Here is an 11,760-nt window from a genome sequence, read left to right as displayed (position 1 = left end):
TGGGAGGGCTGGAAATGGGGGACACACACACACGGCACTGCGTGGGGGTGGGAGGGGTCTGTCACGCGGGATGGGAACATGTTTTGTGGCACCAAGGGGTGGCCTGGGAGATGGCGGGGGGGGAGGTGTGGAACAGGACAGGGACACCGGGTGGGGATGGGGAGACGGGGAGTGGGATGGGGACACCAGGAGCGGGATGGTGATGGGGACAGTGGGAGGACGATAGGGACAAGGACACTGGGAGCAGGATGGAGACAGGGACACCGAGAGCAGGATGGTGGTGGCACTGGGAGCAGGATGAGGACACTAAGAGCAGGGTGGTGATGGGGGCACTGGGAGCACAATGGGGACGAGGACACTGGGAGCAGGATGGAGACAGGGACACCGAGAGCAGGATGGTGGTGGCACTGGGAGCAGGATGAGGACACTAAGAGCAGGGTGGTGATGGGGGCACTGGGTGCAGGATGGGGACAGGGACACTGGGAACAGAGTGGGGATGGGGACACCAAGAGCAGTATGGGGACAGGACAATGGGGGCACCGGGAGCAGCATGGGGACAGAGTCACCAAGAGCAGGATGGGGACACCAGGAGGAGGATGGGGACAGGGACACTGGGAGCAGGATGGTGGTGGGGGCACTGGGAGCAGGATGGGGCCCACATCAGGAGTGGGATGGGGACAGGGACACTGGGAGGACAATGGGGACACCAGGAGCAGGATGGGGACAGGGACACTGGGAGCAGGATGGGGATGTGGGCATTGGGAGTGGGACAGGAGTGGGGACACTGGGAGCAGGATGGATGATGGGGGCATTGTGAGCACAATGGGGACAGGGACACCGGGAGCAGGATGGGGATGGGGGCACTGGGAGCTGGGCTGGGGACAGGGATGCCAGGATGAGGGGGGAACAGAACTGGGAGCAGGATGGGGACAGGGACACCAGGAGCAGGACGTGGACACCAAGAGCAGGATGGAGGTGGAGGCACTGGGAGCACAATGGGGACAGGGACACCGGGAGCAGGATGGGGACACCAACAGTAGGATGGGGATGTAGGCATGGGAAGCAGGACAGGAGTGGGGATACTGAGAACAGGATGGGGACAGGGACACCAGGAGCAGGATGGATTGTGGGGTCACCGGAGCACAATGGGGACAGGGACACTGGGAGCAGTGTAGGGATGGGGACACCAGGAGCAGGACAAGTACGGGGGCGTTGGGAGCAGGAGAGGAGTGGGGACATAGGGAGCAGGACGGGGATGGGGACACTAGGAGCAGGATGGATGGTGTGGGGCACTGGGAGCACAATGGGGACAGGGACACGGGGAACAGCATGGGGATGGGGGCACTGGGAACACATCAGGGTCAGGGACACCAGGAGCAGGACGGGGACAGGGACACCAAGGGCAGGGTGGGGATGGGAGCATTGGGAACAGGACGGGGACAAGGATACCAGGAGCAGGATGGGGCTGGGGGCACTGGGAGCACAATGGGGACAGGGACAATGGGAGCAGGATAGGATTGGGAGCAGGACAGGGATGGGGACACGGGGAGCAGGGTGGAGATAGGGACATTAGGAGCAGGATGGGGACACGGGGAGCAGGATGGGGACGCGGACAGGGACACGGGGGGCAGGGCTGGAACTTGTTCCACCGGGAGCCGGTTGCTCAACACAGCACATCCCCCGGGGACCTGTGAAGTCAGAGGGGACAGGGGACAAACGGGGATGACTCAGGGGTCAGGCCAGTGCCCCTCGCTGCTGCCGACCCCGCTGTGGCTGGGGGTGTGCGCCCCCTTGGCAGGTCCCGGTGCTGAGCCCCGATGAACTCGTGCCAAGGACGGAGCCCCCCGGCACCCACTGCCCCGCCGAGCAGCTCTGCGTGCCAGCGTGCCTCAGTTTACCTGTGCCATGGCCCCCGGCACCCTGCACAGCTCCTTTGTTGGTGGCGGGGGAAAATTCCAGCCGCTCGGAAGGGGGCTGGGGGTCAGGGTCCGGCCGCACACAGCCCCCGTTCCCAGGGAAGAGCTGTTTCCGCGGAAAATTCCCAGCCCGCGCGTGCAGGGCCGGGTTTTGGGCTACAAGAGCTCATGCGGCCACTCGGCCCCGCTGCGGGTCAGTGTTTTCCAGCTGCTGGGAACAGCCTGCGTGAGAACCGGCGCCTTCCCACGCCTGCCCGGGCCATATCCTGCCATCCCTCCTGGGGGGAAAGCCGGGGCGATGCTCAGATCTGTGGGGACCATCGCAGCCCCATGGTGCTGCTCTCCGGAGGGCAGGGGTGATGGGCACCGATGCCTCTGGGGGTACGGGTGCCCCCACGGGACCCTCCAGCCCTGTTTTCTGGCCCTGGGGAGCCCAGGGCTGGGATCAGAGCCACCCCAGGATGATGACAGATGTCACCATCCCGGGACAAAACCCCTCGCCGCGATGGGACAGAGTGGCTGAGCACTTGGCTCGGGAGTTGGGGTCGCATCCCTGGATCCCCGGGACGTGCTGTGCAGCACCGAGCGTACCACCGGCCCCGCGGGCACTGACCCCGCTGCAGCCCCGGCGTCAGCAATTTGGGGCTTGCGCGGCTCCAGGAGATGCCTGGCCTGGTCCCCAGTTAGTGCTGGGCTGTACTGGGAGGTGAAAAGCATGCCGGGGGGTGGCTGGGGTGTTAGGCTGGTCTCACCTGCACCAGGCAGGGCTCAAACCCTGCGTTGCCCCAGGGCAGAGGTGAGGCGGCAGTGCCCGGACGGACACGGGAGGTGATGGTGAACCTCCCGGCACTGCCCGGCAGGAAAGGCTGAGCCCAGAGATAGGGCTGGAGCCCCCGGCACCACGCGCCCTCCGGCAGGGCGGATGGGATGGGGCAGCACATGCCGGCGATGCCGTTGTCCACTGGCAGCAGCAGGAAATCCTTCCCCCTCCCCGGTTTCCAAGCCCCGCTGTCCAGTGGTGGCCCTGAATTATCCCCCCGCGATATCCAGTTTCCGCAGAAACCCGGCTCACCGCGGCGTGGCTGGACACGCTTTCCTGGGGCTGCTTCCTACCCCCCATGCCTACACCAGCCCAGTGCCTCCCAGTTTCCACCAGCAGCTGGGAGAAAGTTTGGGAAGGGGGTGGGAGGTGTCCTTGGCTTTACCTTCTGCTGCCGGGGTGATGCACACCCCCAGGAGCTGCCCTGAGCCCCTCTGAGCACGGCCACGCTCTGGGGCAGGTTCCCAGAGGCCAACTGGAGGGTGGACCAGGCTGCGGTGGCCAAATTCAGCACAGTGGCATCAGGGCCATCCCAGGGAAGGCTCAACCTGGGGGAGCAGCCGCGCCAGCAGAGCAGGGCCAGAGGAGCAGCGAGGGTGTAAACACCCCCAGAAGATGCAAACCAGCCCTCATTTCCCAGCACGTGCTCCAGCGTGGACCCAGGGCCAAGCCTGGAGGATCGGAGGAGCTGAGGCAGGGGACAGGGAGCACCAAAAACCTTTCGGAGCATGAGTAGCTGATGAGATCCCCTGAGAACACGGCAGGAACCCGAGACCTAGTGAGAGAGGAGGAAAATCTTAGCATGGGACAGGATTGCCCTGCGCTGGCTGGTGAGTTAGCAGGACCAGGATGGCTGGGGGACACAGAGCCCTTGGGGGTGGGACAGCGCGGAGGACAGGGGGAATGGGGGCTGAAGATGAGGGAAATTGGGGCAGCGCGTGCTCTAAGTACCAGTGAAAGGCAGAGCCTCCTCCCAGCGCTGCCTTCTCTCGGCGCAATCAGAATAAACCCTGCCTGGAAGTTTGTATTAAACGTTTACAAGGGTTCAAAAAAGGTGTACAAAAAAGGTAAAAGCCACACTTGCCTCTTCTCCTGGGGAGGCCGGTAGAAGCGCTGCCCCCCACCAGCATCCCCACCTTCCGCAGCTGCCCGACGACATGCAAAACACCCCCCGGCAGTAGGAGAGGGTTAGCAAAAAGCTCAAGTGCTTGACACACGTTTACGCCCAGTCTTTAGTAATCTTGACATTATATTCCCACTGCTCTGCTGCAGCCCCGGATAACCCGCGTGCCTGGAGAGAGAGCCTATCCAAAGGGAAAACCTCCTCAGTGGAGGCCACAATGGCTGAAGACTACGAAACGGCTCAGCGCTTGGGGCTGCTCCCTTTACAGGACAGGCCCTGAGCGCCCAGTCCACGAATGCCCAGAGATACTTCTACAGCCACAAAAGAGCGACCTGAGGAGCGGTTCCCTGTGGGCCCTGAGCATCCAGGAGGCAGAGCTGGGCAAGGAGGGATGGGGAAGGACAGACAGACGCCGGCCAGGACTCAGGTGGGCCCTCATGCCGCAGCAGCACGTTCACATGGGGTAGTTGAGAACGACGTCTTGCTTGGCCAGCTCCAGCAACATGGGGTCATCGAAGAACTTGCTGATGCTCACGTCCTCGCTCAAGCCCTGCAGGGTAACCGCAAACCCAGAGGTTATTACTCCGGCAGCACGCGTCAGCCATCGTGGCAGAGATCCCACAAAAAAGCCCTGGTGTCCCCACAGTAAGATAAATGTTCAGGCTCCAGAGGAGGCAGGAGAATTTGCAAGAGATCAGGCACTGCTCAGCAGCTTGAAGGTATCTAACAGCCTCTCAGGAAGCTGCAAATGAGTGGTTGCTGCTGCTGAGCTCACTACCAGGTCACTGTCTTCCCAAAGAGGAGCCTGATTCCCTCCATTCCCTCTGCGGTCGCTCCGAGCCCCTCCAACCCCTCAGTCCAGCTCACTAAACCAGCACAGAAACAAGTTGCTGCTTTTTCTGCAGGACAAACGGGCTCACTCAGGCCACCGAGGGGTCAGACGGGCTGGGGAGGGAGTGGGGTCAGCGGGTGACGCAGGACCCCACTTATGGCTGGAGTCACTGCCAGATGAATTGCTCACAGGAGCATCGCAGGCACCGACAGGCAGCATGGGGGATCAAGAGTGAGGGAAGTCCCAAGGCACAAAAGGACATCGGTCCACTCTGGGAAACAAGGGACAACACCACAACAGCTCAGCTGCTGGTACAGATAGACAGAGGGACGCTATAAGGATTACTCCCAGACTTACCTTCCTACGCCTGGTCTTGATCATGAACTCTCTGGCCAGATGCGGGGCTGGCTGGGGCTCCAGGGGTCGGATGACAATGCTCTTGTCCAAGGGGTCACCAGGGACAATCTGAAACACAGGGCCAGCATGTGAGAGTGATGCTGGGGGCTGGTTCAATCTCCCAGAGAGCCTGAACTGCCACGGAAAGCATCCCTGGGCCCTGTGGACACCCCCAGCCTTGGTGTGACAGCCCCAACACCCCACGTTCTCCGGTCACGTCACTACTGGTGATCATGCCTGCGAGAAGTTACTAATACGGTGTTGATAACCCAAGCCAAGAACACGTCCCACCTTCTCCACGCGCTGGTGTACTGTAAGACCTCTTAAAATTCCGCTAACCAGAACAATCCACGTAGGCCCCAGACAGCGCAACCCTCTCTAGAAGCTGGGCACGTTTATTCTTTTCAGAGCTACGCCTCCGGCTTTTACATCCTGACCTTTAAGCCAGCTCTTGGGGCTCAGACTGCTGCTGCTGCTCCCACCTGGCTGTATCACAGGTCGCTGTGCACCTCACAGTGGTAGCTCCCACAGACCTGATTTGCCTCAGACACAGAAGTGGCCAGAGGACAGTATTTTGTCCCAAACCCTGTTTTCCACAGGTTTAAAAAGCCTCGGATAAGCAAAGCGAAAATGTGGCAAGCCGTGTCTTACGGCAGACCAATGAGTCCGAGCCCTGCTCCAAGACTTCTGCTCCCCAAGCTGCAGAACACCGAGTGCACCCAAACAGCTTCCCTTCTCCCAGGTGAGAACGTCCTCTCTCTGGGCACCAAAGGACCCTTATGCTCAGGAAGCAGCGGCATCCAGCGCTCTCTCACTAGGGCAAAGGGTGATGCGACTTGGAACAAAGTCGTTGGCTTCTGGCAAGACACTTAACAGCTAGTGTACAAAGCCTCCCCAACTTGAGATCCTTTGAGGATGTTCTCCAGAGTTGTCCTGCCCTGTGTGAGCTGTGGCACTGAGCTCTACTGAGAGCACCTACCTGGTGCCTGATCCTACCGTGTCCCTCTTCCCCATCTCGCCAGGGCATGGACTCACCTGCCAGTGGTGGAAAACAGAGAGCGAGAAGGCTTGTCCCTGCGTGTGGGTCCTCAAGTCTGTCTCAAACCCGAATGAATCAATGGCTGGGATGAAGGCTTTGATGGTGTAGAGAGGGGAGCCTGGGATCGGAGCATCTTGCGTCACGTGGCCTCTGCAAACAGGTCAAAAGATTAGTCTTCCTATATGTCACAGAATCATAGAATGGTTTGGGTTGGAATGCACCTTAAAGATCGTCGAGTTCCAACCCCCCTGCCCTGGGCAGGGACACCCCCCACCAGCCCAGGTTGCTCCAAGCCCCGTCCACCCTGGCCTTGAACCCCTCCAGGGATGGGGCAGCCACAGCTTCTCGGGGCAACCTGCCCCAGGGGATCACGACCTCACAGGCAAGAATTTCTTCCTGATATCTCATCTACATCTCCCCTCTTCCAGCGTCAAACCATTCCCCCTCATCCCATCGCTCCCCTCCCTGACCAAGAGTCCCTCCCCAGCTCTCCTGGAGCCCCTTTAGGCACTGGAAGGGGCTCTGAGGTCTCCCCTTTTTCCCCTTCTCTTCTCCAGGCTGACCCCCCCCAACTCTCCCAGCCTGTCCTCCCAGCAGAGGAGCTCCCGCCCTCACAGCATCTCTGTGGCCTCCTACGGACCTGGTCGAGCAGGTCCATGTCTTTCTTGTGCTCTGGGGGCCCCAGAGCTGAACACAGTACTCCGGTGGGTCTCATGTCCTTTTATATATTCTCTCTGACACTCAGGAGGAACCAGGCACAAACCAAAGGCTGTGTGTGATCCTGGACGTCCCCTCCTCACACAGCACAGGAACTAGGGTCAGTCAAGGAAGCTTTCAGTTGTCACTTCATACAGATTTCACCCTCTCCCTTCACTTTACAAGCTGTGCTAGGACTGTGAACGTCTCTAGCAACCCAGATCCCAAGCGAGCAGTCGCTGCTTTGCAATACTACGGGCAGAGCAGCTCACCTCCGCCTGGCCAGGACTGTGTACACCGCAGACACGCAGTCGGCAGGAGCCTGCACCTCCACGAAGTAGTAGGGCTCCATCAAGCGAGGGGTGGCCTGTGAGGAGAAAGGGACACAAGCCACTGAGCCTCCAGCAGCACCAACACAATTCAGTTCAAGTAAAAGTCAGAGATTGGTATGCTCTGGTCAAACGCAGCGCCTGACCGGGGATGAAAGGGTTCCTGCTGCCCCATGGCTGCCCAAAACCAACATCAAACAAACACTGAAAGGAGCTTTTCTCCTTCTGGCCCTGAGTCATATGCTTCCCTCTCCCCCACGCCCACCCTTCCCAGCCAGCCAAACAGTAGCAAAAAGGGGAGACAGAGCAGATGCACACAAGTTTCCAGCCAGACTGGAACGTGATTGCCCGTAAAACCCGTCTGCCAGCCCACAAGGGCGCTGGAAACATTAATGGATGAATGAGTGCAACCCGCGCTCCGTGGAGCCCACAGGAGCCAGCACAGCACGAGGTTGTCTTTGTCACGCACAGCGTCGTTCTCACCATCAGGAAAGCGGAATAGACCACTCTGCGGGCCGTGGGGATGATCTGTCCTCCACCCCGGTGCAAGGGCTCCTGAGCAATCACTGCATCCAGGATCTTAAACTTCACGTTGCGGATCACTGAGGAAGGGCAGAAATGACAGCAAGTGACTCGAGGGGGACGTTCTCTGCCATACCCACACCAACTGCGCCTCCCCAGAGACCCTGCGCCCATGGCAAACATCCAGACAGAGACCTAAAGCCACCAGAAGAAGTTCTAAATTTAATTCCAGCAGGGAAAGCATGACTATGTCCTAATCTTGCATATTAAACACAAACAATTCAGCAGCTTATCATGCAGGGTGCTCAGCAGTCTGCACCTGAACTACATGAAGAGCGGAGCCAAAACCTGGGGGAGCCAGCTTGCCAGCTAACAGGCCCTAGTTTGTAGGCAGGCGGCAAGTGCCAGTGCCTGGGTGGCATCTGCAGCCAGGAAAAAGGGGGAGGTTCTGATATCTCCCTTGTCAACCACCCCCAGAGCTGTCCCCAGCTGTGGCCCGAGAAGGGAACTGGCCACCGAGGGACCGCACCAGCAAAATCACTTGAATGCTTAGAGATGGAAGAATTTACTCGATCTTATTAAGCTCCACTTCTCCACAAGTCCTACTTACGTTCATCACAGAGAGGCCCTTCCCTGGTTCCCCACTGAAATCCCTGCACAATGCTGTCCTTCACAGAGCCCAGCAGTGACTTGTCCACCTACAGACAGACAGACTGCTTCAGAGACCAAATCTGCATCACGAGGCAGTAACAGACAGACCCCAGTGTTTAAAAGCCAGCTCCTAGAAGAGCGGCAATGTCCCCTTATAACCCCGACGTCCATCCCTCCCTCTCACAGCTCAGAAGCATCATCTACAGAGTTTGGCACCTAGAGCTATAAATTAAAAGAATCCATATTTTGGTAATCCTGAAAGGCAGGATATTTAGTTGCCTATTTTGAGGACATTGGCCCAAATAGCAATGCCTGAAGAATAACAGACTATTTGCTAGCCAGTGTAGGAGTACGGCGGAGGAAGTACAGCAGGTCTGAGATCTGGCAAACCAACGAGCACTCCGACAACATTAGGACCTTGCTGCAGGTCCTGGAAGGAGAGGTCACCTCTTGGCACCACAGGACAAACGTCCCACTGAAACATAACCCCCCCACCTGTGTTTCTCACCTCTGAGGGCAGCGTATCATCTACTAGGATGTTTGGGCCAGTGGCGTCTGGCCCAAAGGCCCAGATGGAACGGGCAGCCAGTAAATCCCAGTCATATTTGGTCTGGAAGAATTCACCCAGCTTCTTTCTGATAGAAGAAAAAGAGAAGAAACTTGAGGAAACAAGTATCCAACCTGCACTCACAACATATTTATGACCCTGTTCCCTTCAGAAATAAAACAGCTTCAGCTTTTAACCTGGAGCAACTCATTTGCTGGGCAGCGATGCTCACGGACCACCTGGTAGCAGTATCGGATCCAGGACCCTGCCTAGAGGCTGTTGGCTGATACTGTGCACCTTGTAGATCCCACTATTGCCTTTTTGCCCCAATTGTTTGATTCTAGATGGGTTCCTGCTCTCCCCAGACCAGTCCTACCTGTTCCACGTTATCTGGACCACTTCATTTTCAATGTCCTCCGCGAGTCCCTTCTCCAGAGGCTCAGCAATCATCGTGATCTTGTTCCTGAGAAGAGAGACGGTTGCAATTAGTCCGGAGAATGATGGAAATGGGAGTAATTGGCAGGACCTCAGGGACTGCACACTGCCTCCAACACAGCTAGAGAGATGTGTCCTTCGTGTTACTGTCTTGCTTGTAAAGACAGCCCATGCATTTAACAACTGCTCTCCAAAGTCTTCTCATCTCCAGAAGCAGATTGCTAAGGGACAGCATGGCTCCATCCCTCCTGCCAGACGTCCAGCACTCATCCCGGCTGCAGAAGGGAGCCCATGGGCCCAATATGCCTTGATCAGAGCCAGCACTCGCTGTGTCAGACACATGGGATGTTGCCTTGGAGAACATCACCAGTGCGAGAGCAACCTGCCCCCAGAGCAGGACACTCCACATGCCCAACAGTTCAAAGATTGACCTAAGACTGGAACCTTTCCATTCCCAAAAATAACGCTGCCAACCATGGAGAGTATACCAGAACAAAAGAGGGCAAGAAGAACCAGAAACCACAAGGGAACACAGGGAAGGTATCTTCAGCACATGACAGATCACGATTTTCCTGAAAATTCAGGCATTAAAATGTCCTGTGCTCCTGGATTTCATCCTGGTTATTCAGCTGACCTTCTCTCCCCTCTTTCAAACATGTGCCTCTCATAACGCATTACTGGGGGAGGAAGACGAGACCAGGCTGTGAGGCTCCAGTGCATCACCACAAAGGAAAATATCCATTTCAAGATTAAGAATGGATAAGAGAAGACAAAGATTTTGCTCATGAAATGTTTGGGGAGTTACTGAAGGCAGCACTGGGCTCTTCGGCACCTGCTGTCGGATCCCAAAACATCTCCTAGTCTTGGAAGCACCACAAAACTGCTGAGAAGGTGTGAAATGTAGCTACAAGGAAGGAGGATGTGCATCTGCCTTTATTCCCTCCATTCCGAGAGTTCCTACAAAGCACAGAAACATCCCTGGGACTCAAGCGTGTTACTGATGAGTTCAGCAGAGCTGCTGCAATCGCAGCAACTGAGGCACGCACTGCTTGTCTGGACAACAGCCACCAAAAACAGACCCCTTGGAGGGGACGAAGTCTAGTCTCCAGTGAACCCCTCCATCTGCCCGTCTCCAATGCCCAGCTCGCCCACGGGCTCTTACTTCTTGTTGGGTGTCTCGGCAAAGCACTTTAGGGAGGACGTCTCCACCACTGTCTCGCAGAACGTCACAACTGGATCGGCGACCTGGAATAACAGCAAGAGGTTTGTGAGGTTTTCAAGTACTTTTTTTTGTTTGTTTTTAAAGAGACCGTTTGAAATCTTTAAACACCGACAAGAAAAAACTGGTTCATCTGCCAGTGTTTTAATCAGCATTGCGTACAAACTACTGAGGCCTGCGCAGACAGCTTTACTAATTCCTTCATTCAAACAAGACAGGAACATTTAAACCTAATTCCAGGTATGAAAAATTCTGCTCAATGTATTTATTTGATGCTAGCCAGGCAATGGCTGACGTACAGGAAAAGGCTGGAACATGGTCACACACCCCTCTCCAAGCCAATTTTCCAGCTCTCAGTCACAATGGTGTGACACGGTCAGGCTGTAAGTGTTAGTTTTGCATCCTAACAGCCTTTTTTTTTTTTTTTTTTTCCCCTTTTAGAAGGACTTGACAAAATCCACATTGTACGTTCAGCTAGGTTTATTTTCCTATTCTTCTTAGATACGGGGACAAAACCCCTTCCCCGGCTAGGAACATCCCTCTCTCGTTTCCTCACCTTGATGTCAATCTCTGAATACATCTTCCGCAGATCGTGCATCACACAATCCAGGTAGAGCTCCCCGGTCCCTAGGATCACGTGCTCCCCCGATTCTTCCACCTGAAAGATAAAAGAGGGGTTCAACTGTCAGCGTCACTGCTCACAGGCCCTTGCCGTCCAGGCTCCTACACAAGCCTGAGGAATTATCAGCTTTAAAGAAATTGGTTAGGATCAGAGCACCCCAAGGAAAGCTCCCACAGGCTATTCTAGCAGAAAGTGCTGATGTGCTCTGCAGAAAGCTGCTTCCTTGGCTCAGCAAGGTGTGCGTTTTTCTGCTGGATTTACAGTTTTCTGCTATTTCCACATGATTTATGAGATCAACTGCAAAGCATGAAAAAAAAACCCCAACCCACAAGAAAACAACCCACAGTAAAAAAATATTTACTTTTAAGATCAGGCTACAAGGTAGCCCACGGCAGGAGCTGAAAACAGCCATACACCAGAAATACCTTAGTAGTAAGCGAGGGGTAACTCTTGTTGACTTTGCGGAGACCGTCTAACATTTTGGGGAGCTCCGAGGGGTTGACCGGCTCTACAGCTATTTTGATGACAGACGTGGTGTTGAACTTCAAAGGACGGAAGATCTGAGCCTGAAAGCAGATGAGGACAAAGAGCTGAATCTCTGCATCGCTAGATG

General features: G+C 56.3%; 1 protein-coding gene across 1 annotated transcript in view; it reads right to left on the bottom strand.

Annotated features, from left to right (window-relative positions):
- Positions 1-4,313: 4,313 nt before the first annotated feature.
- The window catches only part of EFTUD2 (elongation factor Tu GTP binding domain containing 2), a 20,012-nt gene continuing 12,565 nt past the window's right edge, over positions 4,314-11,760 (bottom strand). Inside the window, exons 17-27 of the mRNA XM_009883732.1 lie at positions 11,573-11,713; positions 11,082-11,183; positions 10,469-10,551; positions 9,248-9,334; positions 8,833-8,959; positions 8,284-8,371; positions 7,635-7,753; positions 7,095-7,189; positions 6,123-6,276; positions 5,049-5,156; positions 4,314-4,409 (exon numbers count right to left, since the gene is read on the bottom strand). Coding sequence (XP_009882034.1) covers positions 4,314-4,409; positions 5,049-5,156; positions 6,123-6,276; positions 7,095-7,189; positions 7,635-7,753; positions 8,284-8,371; positions 8,833-8,959; positions 9,248-9,334; positions 10,469-10,551; positions 11,082-11,183; positions 11,573-11,713 — 1,200 coding nt within the window. The remainder of the gene's footprint in view (positions 4,410-5,048; positions 5,157-6,122; positions 6,277-7,094; positions 7,190-7,634; positions 7,754-8,283; positions 8,372-8,832; positions 8,960-9,247; positions 9,335-10,468; positions 10,552-11,081; positions 11,184-11,572; positions 11,714-11,760) is intronic.

The sequence above is a fragment of the Charadrius vociferus genome, unplaced genomic scaffold (genome assembly GCF_000708025.1).
Source record: "Charadrius vociferus isolate BGI_N301 unplaced genomic scaffold, ASM70802v2 scaffold1284, whole genome shotgun sequence".
Lineage (NCBI taxonomy): Eukaryota > Metazoa > Chordata > Aves > Charadriiformes > Charadriidae > Charadrius > Charadrius vociferus.
The sequence above is the reverse complement of the archived record's forward strand: the minus strand, read 5'-3'. Positions and strand labels throughout refer to the sequence as shown.